General features: G+C 43.1%; 1 protein-coding gene across 10 annotated transcripts in view; it reads left to right on the top strand.

Annotated features, from left to right (window-relative positions):
* The window catches only part of EHBP1 (EH domain binding protein 1), a 187,769-nt gene that overhangs the window by 18,517 nt on the left and 156,241 nt on the right, over positions 1–13,011 (top strand). For all 10 annotated transcript variants that reach the window (XM_065739580.1, XM_065739576.1, XM_065739579.1 and 7 more), the window contains exons 2-3: positions 4,072–4,129; positions 10,305–10,400. In XM_065739580.1, the coding sequence (XP_065595652.1) occupies positions 4,072–4,129; positions 10,305–10,400 (154 nt within the window). The remainder of the gene's footprint in view (positions 1–4,071; positions 4,130–10,304; positions 10,401–13,011) is intronic.

Raw genomic sequence — 13,011 nt, 5'->3', positions numbered from 1 at the left:
CAGCTTGTAATAATTAATGCAGTTGTAATCAAACATGGTAAGAGAAAAACTAGCTCCCTTCACCCCAAAAACAAAGCCCTGTTCAAATAATTGGGTGCCAAAGCACAGGCTGTGTGTGTGTGTCTGTGGGCACTGGAAATGTACTTCAGGCATTCCAAGCATTTAAGGATGGCTGGCTGCTGTTAAATGGCACGATACCTTGTTACACACAAATACCTGTATGCCTCTACTGCTGTCTAACCAAAGGACTGTCAGTAATTGGTCCTGCCATGGGCTTCAGCCACCAGAACTCAAGTTCAGTGCGTTTGTGATTCTTCCCAACAGCAGATGCTAAGTGTAAGTCTTGGGTAGTTTTCTGCTATCAAAATCAAATCATAGGCTTGGTGGAAAAATATGCATCTTTCCTGGCCAGTGTTATCTGTTTCTGCTGAAAACAAACTTACAAAACAAGAGCTAACAGCAGACTAAAACCTTTTATGTCCTTCTCTCACAAATGATATTTGGAGAGTTCTGTAATCAAAATACCATGCCAAATATTTCCTGTAATGGTCAGACTGAATCCCAGAAGACCTTGATTCTTGCTCAGCCTCCGCTTCACTCAGTAACATTTGCAGCATATAAGGTGAAGCTCAGATGACATAGTTCTTTCCAGTCTGTGGAATGTATTCAGTACTTTGTTAAATAGTTGTGGATATAGAGACGTCTAGTTCTAGCGATTCTCTTTAATTTTTTCTCAGTTGTTTTAATGGGAGAATTGAAGATACCAGAATCGTAGTTCTACTTGACAGGAAAGCAAGGACTATCTTAAAGCCAATGGGCTTGAAGGAAAGAAAACATCTTGCCTATGCAGCACAGGATATAAATTTTGTTTTTTATAGCTGACTGTTGGTATTTGTTCAGCTTGCAACATAGCAGGCTTTGTACTTGGAACAATTTCTGAGTTTACAAGGTATACTTACAAAAAAAAATACCAAATTGATCTCCATCCCACTTTTTGGGGAGCTGTATTTTCTTGTACCAGTGGTTAATGAGCAGCCCAGGTTTATGATGTGTGTGGGGGGGAGATATCTGCAGAATCAGATTTTACTGATCTGCTTTAAATGAGCAAACGAACTACTTGGTTTTGGCCATTTGCTAGTACTGAGGCATTGCTAGTAACCTTCAGCACAAACTTCCTGGTTAAGATAGGAGCTGGGCTTTTTCTGTTGTGTGTGTATTGACACAGATGAGGGGTGAACAGATTCTGGAAGAGAACCTTCTTCGTGGCTTCTTTTGTAAAGCAATTCCATGAAGGTGTTTTTAAATGGCTGGATTTGTGACTTTGTCGAAGAAAAAACCTCTTAAGAAAAATGACTGTGTTTATTTTAGTTAAGCATATGTTGTGCTCAATGGGGAAACTCATCCTCTGGGATATTTTCTATTCCTTCCTCTCCCTGTTCTTTTTTTGCCAGTTTTTCTGTCTCCATATAGTGATTACTTTCTTCTTCTTATTTTGGCAAATACCTCTGGATGCAGATTTCTCAAATACTTGGAGCTGAAGGAGCGGTGTGCTCAGTACTTAACAAAATAAATATGCAGCAGAAAAAGCCTGGGGGAACATGGGGTGCTGCTGCTCTCCTATCAGCATGGCTCCATCTTTTCCCCATTACCCAACTTTCCATGCTTGTAAACTAGAGCAGCTCATAGCTGGGTGTCATGGACTATCATGTTTTTTGTTGTTTTTTTTCCTGCTAAATTGGGAAGTTAATTGTACCTGTGAGTGCTCTTCTGATGAAAGCTTGTGGAAACTTGCTTTTGAAGTCTGTTGGTGGATCCTGAGAATATGGAAAGGCTGTATCAAGAATAGTTGTCCCTTGTGCATGAACTGGTGCTGACACACCAGAGTGTGCTGGCACTGTGCTGTGAGGGGAGCAGGGAGGGGACAGACTGCTGAGCAATGACCTCTTGAGACAGGAGGGGGAGATGGGGGCTTCTGCTTGTCCTCTGGGCCTGCTCAGGATGGCCTTTGGGTGACTAGTGGCATACCCTCATGCTTACAGCAAGGGTTGTCCCTGCAGCAAGCACTGGCGAAGCAGAAATGCAGGGTTTTGTTTGTTTGCTTGTTTTTCTGCCTCCTGTTGCTTTTGGTATTATTCTGTGCTCAGAGGTCAGCTCAGGATTGAGCGAGTCAAGGTGAAAATAAATTTGCTTCAGAGGCTAATTCCTTAAGTGAGAATAAATCAACTTTAAAGAGCAACGTGAAGCAACTCCAGAAAAAAAAATCTGGTCTTAAACTGGATACTTGAGTGGATTTGCTCAAAGGCAATCGCTTGAGGGTATTTCTTCTTCTGCAAGCACAGCTGCTGGGGCTGCATGCGTGCAGGTGAGAACCTAACACACCAGGCACACCAGGGGGGTGGGCATCTGTCAAAGTGTAACAGCTTGAGCTCATTGCCAAGCTGTATTTTATGGCAGGAGCTGCAAGCAGAGCCAACAAACAATCCTAAAGAAGCTGTAAGAGTGAAATTATAGAATATAAAATGGAGTAGATTATTTCACTGTACACTTCTCCCAGGCTTGCTGTGAAGAGAGCTGTTAAAGGCGGCCGTAAGAATAGCAAGTAGGATCCAGTGTCCTTATGTCACGCACAGCACCTGGCCTTTAACTGTTGTTTTATTTTTCCTTTTTTTTTCTTTTTTCCAGGATAGCTTTAGTTTATTTAAATGGTATTTAAATGTAAATTGTAAGAGATCTATCTATTAGCTCTACTGCAGCCTGTAGAAGTGAGGAACAGCTCAATGGGAAAGTATGTGATATGGTAGCCAGCACTTCAGCAGTGCTTCAGTTGAGCTCTCAGGCTGTTAAAGCAGTTAGCTGTTCATTAAAAGAGTTGGTTATGGAGTCTCCCTGTAATTCTGAGTGCTTGTGTGGATGTTGCTTAGTTTCACCTCATGATATACTCAAAGCGTTCATTACCTCTTTCACTTTAACATGTATTTCCCCCACCTAACTGTGATTTTTTTAACAGGAAACAGACTTTGTTGTTGGCTTTAGAGATGCAGCACAGTGTCTCAGAAATCATAGCAGTAAGCAGAGGCCCAGCTCTGGTGCTTTTACACGGAGGTATGAACTCTGTTGGAAATTGCTGGCAGAGTCAGGCCTGCTCGTGGAAGTTGTGTCATCAGGCAGGAAACAATGAGGAGCAGAGGGTCAGGAGCCTCCGGAAGAGGGGTCGTGGGTCTGGAAGTGGGACCAGAAGTGTGGTAACAGGGTGGGAAGCAAATCATAGATCAAAAAAATAAAAATAAGGCTGGAAGTTAGGTCCATGTCAAAAATCACTTGGGGACAATTGTAGGACTAATAAGGAAGAACTAATACGACTCTAAGTATTTACCGAGAGCTAACTACGAAGTTTAAAGAGAAAACTGTGTGTATTGGAAGTGCCTGTTATTGAGTTTCCATCCATGTTCACTGCAAGTATGAGATAAAACAGTGGCTTGGAGAGCCGTGCTGGGCTTCAGCGTGCTTGTCATTTGGAGCTGAAGTTTGGGAAGCTCTGGTTTATCCATCTGCAATGATCCAAGGAAGTTTCAAGGAGTGATGCAGTACTTTATTATCTTGATGGCTGAGGTGTTCAAGTAGGAAAAATATCCTTTGGGGATGAAAAAAATGAAATGTTTGCACTGCTACTTTGCAGAGCCTTTTCGATCTATCTGCTTAGGAATTCAAGATGGAGTTGCGTTGGTGCGTATTTTGAGTACTGGATTGTTTCAGAGGTGTCTTTTAAAAGGCTAGATTTGCAGAAGGGCATCGTGGGCTGTGTCCTTTTCTCTGCCCTGTGGAGTGATGCCTGCCTACAAGGAAAGCAGAAGGATGGAGCATGAGTGTACTGACTGGAGGACAGTCTCCTTCTGTAAATACAATGGTAATTTTCCTGCTAAATCATTGATTCTGAGAGTGCTTTTAGAGAAGCTGTTTTTAAGAGATAATGACATTGTTAGAGGATACATTATGTCTTGCAAAAGCTTTAGTATAAACTGTTTTCATATTGATTTTGTTGTAATTTAAGCTGTATTTCCTTTTCCTCAACAGGCAGCCAGATAAACTAGTGGTGGTTTGGACAAGAAGAAGCCGAAGAAAATCCTCTAAGGTTAGTTGATTGCTCAGTATGTTCCCACTCTGGTGGCAAGCAGAGTTGGCTACTTGAGGGACTTGTCTCTTGAGCATGGGGAGTGGCAGAATGAGTGAGGAGTAACTCCATTTTCTTCTAGCTCAGTGTAGCTATAAAGTTCAGTAGAAGCTGCTGTTGATGTCAGCACTGATGGACGGAAGCACTTAACTCTGCTTTCTGCTAGAGTTACTTGTTTAGTATGAGTGCATCATCAGTTCAATATCAGTTATTAATTGCTAGACCAAATTAAAAAGGAGAATGTTTCACTAGAAGTGTCTTAAAGATAATTAAAAATACAGAGAATTTGACAACCGTCTAGTGATGAAGGTGCATGCATCTTAACTTGTGCTTTAGAGTATGACAACCCAAAGGTATCACGTAAACACAAAGGTGTGAAGTTAGTCTGGTGCCTTTTCCAAGGTAGCTGTTCTTGTTCTTGAGCAAAGCTAGTCGGTCTGTCTGCCTTTCGTTGAAGGATAAAAGTAGCTCAGGTTACATTGAAATGATAGCACGATGTGTATCTAGGTAGTAACTTCTGACGTAAGCGTCCATTGTGGCTTTTCTGCTTGTTTCCCATAGTTTCTATAGTACAAAGAGAGAAAAGGTAATGCAGAACAGAAAATTAGATATTTATACAAGCATTGTAACGTTGAGAAGCTTGGTGAAGAGCAGGACATTTGTCTATGAATTTGTTTTGTTTAGATTTAGGAAGGTCTGACAAGGTCCAGTGGGGCTTTGTAAGGAGATGGGTTTTTGCCTGTGCTGTTAGGACACGGCATGGTAGTGTAGGCTCCAAAAAATTGTAAAAAATATTTATGTCCTTTTGCATGTGTCCATTTTCTTCCCTAACCACAGTCAGATGCACTTCTTTATCTGGGACTCGGAATCTTTCTCTAACTCATTAGTTCCTGCCTAATAAATGACCCACAAAGGAACTTTAAAAGGAGTTGAGTGGCACTGAGGCCTTAACAGAAGGTAGAGTTAATTCTGAAGCTTAGGTGGTTGATGCAGTCTGAGCTGCTTGGGTCCAAGATTGCAGATCAATAAATGTTCTTGATCTCTTGGTCATCCTGCCAGTAAAATACTTTATTTGGCGCATTTATTTCATCTAATTACATTCTTGGAAGCAAATCAAATGAGTATTTCCTCTTACTTTGTGTTTGACAGACCTTGGGCTCAAAGAGTACCAAGCATTAATGATGTTCTGTTTTTAAGCTTCTTTGAGAAGGAAGAGGAAAGGAATGAGGTTTTACCGTAAAGATGCTGTAGAGCCTTCTTTTATGATCTTTTGGTCTACCTAGAGATAATGAAGGATATTTGTAACAGATCAATCACGGCCTTGCAGAATGATCAGGGTTGGACGGCACTTTTGCAGGTCACCTTATCCAAAGCAAGGCCACCCAGAGCAGGGTGCCCAGGGCTGTATCCAGGCAGCTGCTGGAGATCTCCAAAGATGACACCCCACCACCTTTGGGTCCCCGTGCCAGTGCTCCATCACCTGCACAGTGCAGAAGTGCTGCCTGATGGTCAGGGGGAGCCTGCTGTGGTCCTGTCCTCTCACTGAGTGCCACTGAACAGAGCCTAGCTCTGGCTTCTTCACAGCCTTGCTTCAGGAGTTTTGAGTACATATTGATGAGATCCCCTTGAGCCTCCCCTTTTGTACGCTGAGATGGGACTGCCACGTCTCTCCTCTTCTGAAGGTTGTTCTTGTCCCCTCATCATCTTAGTGGGCCTTTGCTGGATTCTGAAGGAAGGAAGGAATGTCTTTGCTCTGGTGTAGAACAAGGAAAAATGTGTTATAAATATGTTTACCTTTACTTTATTGAGATGCTCTTGAATTTCCAGGCTTTGAACTAGGAAATTTCAATTTGAAAAGAGCTGTTTCCGTGATGTTGAAGGGGTACTTTCTGCCATTCCTGTGAACACATGTAGACACGCTTTCATTACACACTTCTGAAGAATCAAATTTGCACTTGCTTCTTGAGAGCCTGCAGAATTATTCTTCAAAGATACTTCTTGATCAAAGTGGAGAGAAGGTGCCTTTCCTGTGATTTCAGCACTTCTGCTGCAGGTTTCTCAAAGGCTGCTCACATAGAGGAGAAGGAACAGAGAAGAGACTAAAACAGTAGGAGCAGAGCCAAGAGAAGCAGAGGGACAGGGAGTAAAAGGGATCTATATGTAGGGAGTAGAAAGGATCCCTTGTCCACCAAAGCTGCCCACCCAGCTTTCTGAGGACCATCAATAAAGCAGCAGTGGGACCACCTGTTTTTCTGTCCTTGGCAATCTGTTGCCTTTCCTGGCTCCTTCATTGCCAAGTGCCAGCCCTTATTCTGAGCTCCTTCACTGACAGGTGTTATAAAGGCACTCTGTGGCTTCAGCATGCTGGTGACTGCCTGCAACCAGTGCAGTTCGGTAATGGCACTCCTGAGCCTGTGGATTTACTAGTAAATTAGAGAAGTCATGTAGGGTTGCAAATGCAAGCACTCAGAATTAGCGTGAGTCACTCTTACAGTTGGCACATAGTCTTTTAGGCATGTGATGTACCCTTTAATAAGGCAACTGCAAATTGTTTTCCACAGCACTGCCTCCTCATTAAGCTGAGAATGGTTAGAGAGAACACAGCGATTGAGCAGTGAGTGAAACTGCTTGTTTGGTAAGGAAGTTGGAGGTGTTTGTTGGAGGTGTAGGAAACGAACAAAAAAGGCTGCTTCCCCGTTACATGATAAAATGCTGCCTTGAGGAATTTGGTGGTCCTAGATGATTTAAGAATGTGCAAAATCAGTGGGAACTGCCTATTTTTCCTCTGCTTGTAAATTGGAGACTAAAATACCCTCCTGTTCTCCAGGGACCCCATAAAGTTAAAATTTGGTTGTGTTTGGAAGTGCAGTGGCTAGAAGGGTTGGATGTCCCGGAAACCATGAGGAATAATAACTCTGCATTCAGTTTTATATAGAGATGAGACCTGAAACTTACGTGAAGAGGAGATGAAAGCACTGCTTCTTTAACTGAGCATCCTCTGTCCAGGGTTGGGAATAAGGCAAGGTCTGGGGAAAGAGAGCATGAATCATGTATTCAGCGAATGTGTCACCAATGTGTATGAGTCACATCACATGAAGCTTGAGCAGCTAGCCTGGTGCTAGCAAACTTGTTTTCTACAGACCAGTTATTGTTCATTTTCTGAGCTTATCAGTTGTTCTGTATCTTTTTAGCTGTAATATATGGATGCACAATAACATTTGTAACAGATGTGTGCTGGTAAATTGAAGGTGTTCATGGGAAGGTGTGTTGGAGGATCACTGGACATTTTCATCATCTGGCCCTGAAAGCTCCACCGTGCAGCTTTAAAGGTTCTCCATGCTGGAACTAGAGAGCCAAACCTCAGAGGTGTCTCATGTATCATCCCAGTTCAACCAGAGCAGAACAGTTGAGACATTCCCAGCATCACAGATGTGTTGATAGAAAAGTAAGCTGTCCAGATTGTGACTGTCAGCATTTCAGAGAAAAAAAACAACACACTGGAGAAAGATCTGGGTAGCCTGAAGTGCCTGTGGAAGTCTGTAGGATCCACCTCCAGATGCTGTCTTAAGCAACTTTACTCCTCAGCAAGCCTATGTCTTGTGCCAAGCAATGCAGTAGGCTGGACGATCAGTCACGGTCCAAGTCTATTTATAGGGCATTTCAGCAACCCCTCCTGTAGCTCCTGTTTCCTTATTTAAACTAGCCCTCACACTGTGTATTTTCCTCTTGTTTTCCCTGGCAGAAGAAAAGGAGTCGCTGTTTTTCTCCTAGAAATTCAACAGAGCATTTCTGCTGTGGGCTTTGACTCTCACCCCTCAGGTCTGGGAGCTGCTGGAGGGGAGGGCTGCACTCAAGGCACTTGTGTGTGCCAGACTGCTAATGCCTCCCTGATGCGGGGATGGGATGAGAGGGAACGGGAGCAAGGATGAGTAGGAGACGAGGGAGAAGTCTGCCTGGTGCAGCCCAGTGAGGAGTTGAAGCTGGGTTTGAAGAGCTGCAGAGATGCATTGGGCTTTCTTCGCTGAGCTCTGCCGGAAACTGTCTCTCAGAGCGGGGCTGAAAGCGTTGACAGGCCTGCTCCTGGCAGGTGTGCTGATCCAGCTCACGTAGCAAAGCAGCTGTGGGGTGGGGGGTGTTAAAATGGTGGTGGAGCAAATCAGATTTCAAGAAGCTGCAATGTGGAGGTCCCCAGCTGCATTAGAATAACACTCCCCATGTTAATTTTGAATGATCGTTATTAGTACTTCCCCTGCGTTTTCCCCCTTTTGTTTTCTCTTTCCCCTTCCCAGCAACCCAGATGTAGTTTCAGTGTTACTTTTTTGTGGGGCTGTTTGGTACAGTGTTTCTTTGAGGATTTAGTGCTGTTCAGCTGATCACAGAACAGCTTTGCTTTAGAAGCTCATTAGCTAGGACTTGTCTCCTGGTGATGTGCCTGACACAGTGACAGAAAATCATGGATAGCGTGTGCGAGTGCTTATTGCCTGTCACCAACTCTTGTGGTAGGAGGCAATGCTGATGAGTTCTTGAACCAAAGCTTTGCCTGCACCAGGGAGTGCTCATCTGCCAGTTTGTTTTGTAAAGGTGATCCTTGGCTGAGCAGGCTGGCAGCATCTGGACCTCGGGCAGCAGGGGTCTGGCATGTGTCAGCATCGGCCAAAACTGTCAGAAAGGTGTTGGTTCCAGAGAGGCCATTAGTTTTGTGAAAGGTGGTGTCTGGAAAGAGGATGGAGATCCCTCTGTAGAGGAGAAGCTGCTGGTTATGATCCATTTTTGTCTGAATGTTGCCTGTTTACAAGGTGGCACCTGAGGACAGACTGACCGGTGGGTGAGTGCACATTCAGCTCTGGTTGCAGCCCTTTGCCCACTGCTCATCCCCATCAGACACAGGGGGAATGGTGCTGGGAGCTGGAAGGGACAGTGAATGGGGCTGGGACTGCTGCTGTGGGAATGGCAGCTGCTGCAGTGTGTTCTGTGCACCTTTTTAGTATGAATTAAACTGTCAGAGTAAAGCTATGGACAGTGTTGTTTGCTCAGCTGCTCAGAAGTTCATCCAGGCCTGCCTAAGAGTAATGAGATTATGTTGAAATTCATGGATTAAAAACTGTAGAAATTGGATTCTCTCAAATCGCTGTTTTCTTCCCCTCCCTTCTTCAGGTGTCCCTGGTCACACTATACTTAATTGGATTCTGCAAGCACAAGACATAGAAACTTGTTGAAGTTTCCGGTCTAATTAGACATCTCAAAAAAAAACCAAAGATGGCAAAAAATCTGATAAAATCACAAGGGAGTTGGCAATGTTCAGCAAGAAAACAAAGGTCTTTGGATGGAAATATGTGTACAGTGCATGTATGGCTGCGGGGGCAGACAGGGCTCTTTATTCTTGCTGACACTTAGGCTGCTTTGTGCCCACAGCTTCCCCATTCTTCAGCTTTGTGGCTCTTCCTAGTTCTTCCACTTCTGCATCCAACCCATCCATCCATCGTGCTTATTCCAAAACAGAAGCGCTCACAGTTAGCATTTTTCAGGACTAGCTGTTACAGTTTCAGTACTGATTTTGCATCCGTCCAAACTGATGAGCAAAGGTAGACAAGTTCTCAGGTTATTTTGCTGTGTTTTTAAATTATTCTTTCTAGGTACCTCAGCCTACTAATTCTTAAGGATTGAAGTGTTGTTGTAGCATTTAATCTGTATTATAAATTGTTTTTGTTTTTTTTTGTTGCCCTATCATGTGTAAAAATGGCCATGTCCATACTGTATACTGCACTTACCATATTTTCTTCAAATAAAACATTCCCTCATGTGAATAAAACCAAAATAAAGCTCATCTTGTTACAGAAGCTTTGTCCTCACAGCCTTGGTTTTAGTAGGACTCTTGAGTGTGCTGCCCTGTGCTGTATACTTAAAAGCCTGAGCTCAGGAACTTGTAAGGACAACTTGAGCTACTGAAATAACTTCTGCTAATGGTCTGGGTTTCCTTACTGCCCATTCTTAATGATGTCCTTTAGAGTGTTGCATGGAGCCATGCATTTAAGAAAGCAGCCTTTTGGGGTCAGTGACTTGTTATATCAGCCTGTGCTGCTGGGCCCAGTGAGGGTCAGGCCTGTTTTTAAGACAACTGTTTCTTTTCTTTCTTTAGGCTCATAGCTGGCAGCCTGGAATCAAAAACCCATACCGTGGAGTGGTGGTATGGCCTGTTCCTGAAAATGTTGAAATTACTGTGACGCTTTTTAAGGTACGTTTGTGGGGTTTTTTTTTTAATAATATTTCATGTTTTGTAAGCAACACCCACAAAAAAATGACATGTTTGTGGGTTTAAGTCGTTACCTGCACGGCCTTAGTTCCACAGGAGAGAAGGACACAGGTCTGTGTCCTGCCAAAGGTAGCTGTTGTAGTTAACATGAAATGTCCCACTGGGCTGATTACAGTGAGTCACTGGCATAGAACTGAGTACGTGTGTGAGTATGCACGTAGTTCATGTGTAAATGCTTGGCATAGGTTTTAGTCTGATTGGTTTTCTTTAAATAAGCCAGAAGTCATGAAAACAGCCATTTCCAGAGTTCCTTGTTCAGCTGCAATGCAGTGATTGTTTCTGTCTTGATTAAGAAAGACAGTCCAGCTTCAAATTTCACAGTATTTAGGATGTTGCACTAACACCAGAGTACTTGCCTTAGCTCAATCTTAAGAGAGGTTTTGGGGTATTGAATGGTACAGAGAATTTATGATTCAGCAGGATGTTTTTTTCTAAGGAGATGCGTTTTTTTTTGTTGTTGTTGTTTAAATAAACAAAGCAAGGAGAGAAATAGATGGTTATGCTAGAATTTAATTCTCTAATAGTGATGGGCAGAGTCCTTTCTGCGTTAAGATAAACTGCAGCTTTGGACACGTGTCCTTATTTATAACTGTACCCTTTACAGCCTAGGGCAAAAGTTATTTCTGTGTCTTGTTTTTGGGACTTCCCTGAATAACTTGTTAGAAGTGGCTTCTAGTTAGCCAGTAAGCTCACAAATGTAAGTTTATGATTTGGTTCGTTAAGATTGTAAAGGGGATTTCTCTCTCATATATTCTTGTCCTTGTATGGCCAGTGAAAGGAAGCCTGCTTGGTTGCTGGTGATGCTGTCATAAATTTGTCTTCATAGCAGACACGTAGTCTTCAACTGAAGTTCAAAAGTTCACTAGCAGAAATTGTTTGCCTTTGCATGCTTCAAGGGCCTCTAGATTAAGACATTTAACACCATTATGTGACTATGCTGCATATCTGTTTAATCTGAATATGATTATGTAAGGCGTTAGACGTTACTTAATATTTTTAACACTAAAAGTGAAGCAGAAATGCTCACAGTTCTTCATTGTGTGTGTGCTAGCAAGTTACATAAGGAGGTAGAAATGAAGTTTTGTTTGGATGCAGTTCATAAGTTCATAAGTTCATAAGTTCATAAGGTTGGAAAGGACCTATAAGATCATCTAGTCCAACCATCCTCCTATCACTATCTCTACCCAACTACTAAACTACTTCAGTTCTAAACTAAGTACTTAGTTCTAAACTAAGTACTAAACTACTTCAGTTCTGCGATGCAATGTCTCTGGTCTACAAGTGCCTCCCACCCCACTCCTGCAATCCACAGTCTCAGACAGCTTTTATGTAAATCTGCTCAAATCGATCCTCTGGCTCCTCCAAAAAGGATGCCCATGATTGACCAAGCCCACCTTTTTTCCCCATAAAAATCTGCATGTGTGACAAAGCACTGCTTTTTGAGCAAGTTGGGTAATGCACCAGAAGAAGCCCTATTTATTGTCTCTGTGAGAACAGCCTAGATGAATGGCTGTGAGTGAAAAATGCTCTTGCTGGCAGGGCATGGCATCAGCATTCAGCTGTGGCGTGGGACTGTCCTGGCACCTGAAGAGCTGCTGTTTGTGTAGCTGGTATGTTCTGGGTGAAGATGGTCAAAAGGAGCTGGCTATTTTTTGCACAGTTGATGGATTGGCTGGCTGGTACTAGAGGAGTTAGAAGCATGTAATAGCAGACTACAGTAGCTTTTCTGGGAGCTGACTTCCAAGTTAGGTATTTATATCATTTCCGCTGGAGGGAGGGAGGCTATAACACTTAAAGCTGTAAAGCTCAGAAAAAAATAGTCTTACTTTACCATCCTGAAGTCCCTTCAGGAGTTCCCTCCATGTGAAGGGGAGTAAACACTGAACACTTACCAGTTTGCAATAACCATGTTTAACGTGGCCTTGCTGTTCTAAGAAGCACTGGTTGTCCCCCTACACTACAACTTGAGAAGCAGAGGGAAGCTGTGGGCTCCACGGCCACGCTGCCAGAACCTACTGATGGGAACAGGTTGCTCTGACAGAACTTTGTAGCAATCACAGACAACAAATGAGTGCAGTGGTGCTGTTTGAAATAGAAGCACAGGGAAGGGAAGAGCAGACTCTGAAATTGACAGCTACGTGTTTTGGGAAATTGTTCACAATGTAGTGGCTGTGTGGTTGTAAGTGGCTGTTGAAATGTGTTGCTGGTGGGATTAGGAGATAAGTCGAGGTTTCAAGTGCTGATGAGAATGTTAAGAATATCCTCTTCAGTAGCCATCTATGGACACTTGAGAGCTGGCTGGGGAAGTGCCTGTTTGGGTCAGCAGACGAGGTACTTTGCATTATCTGCACATCCCTATTTTGAGTATTAGCTTGCTCCCAGGAATGCATCTGTAACTCTTAAGCAAACAGAGCAAGTACTGAAGAGAAAATAACCTACATGCAGAAAACTTTCATTTCAAATAAAGTGTCTCCTTTCACTTAATTCTGCTTTTCTAATAAAACATTATAATGCTGTGAAGTCATGTAGGGAG

The sequence above is a fragment of the Cyrtonyx montezumae genome, unplaced genomic scaffold (assembly GCF_038088225.1).
Source record: "Cyrtonyx montezumae isolate F1298 unplaced genomic scaffold, pur_monq_1.0 scaffold_24, whole genome shotgun sequence".
In the NCBI taxonomy this organism is placed as follows: Eukaryota; Metazoa; Chordata; class Aves; order Galliformes; family Odontophoridae; genus Cyrtonyx; species Cyrtonyx montezumae.
The sequence above is the reverse complement of the archived record's forward strand: the minus strand, read 5'-3'. Positions and strand labels throughout refer to the sequence as shown.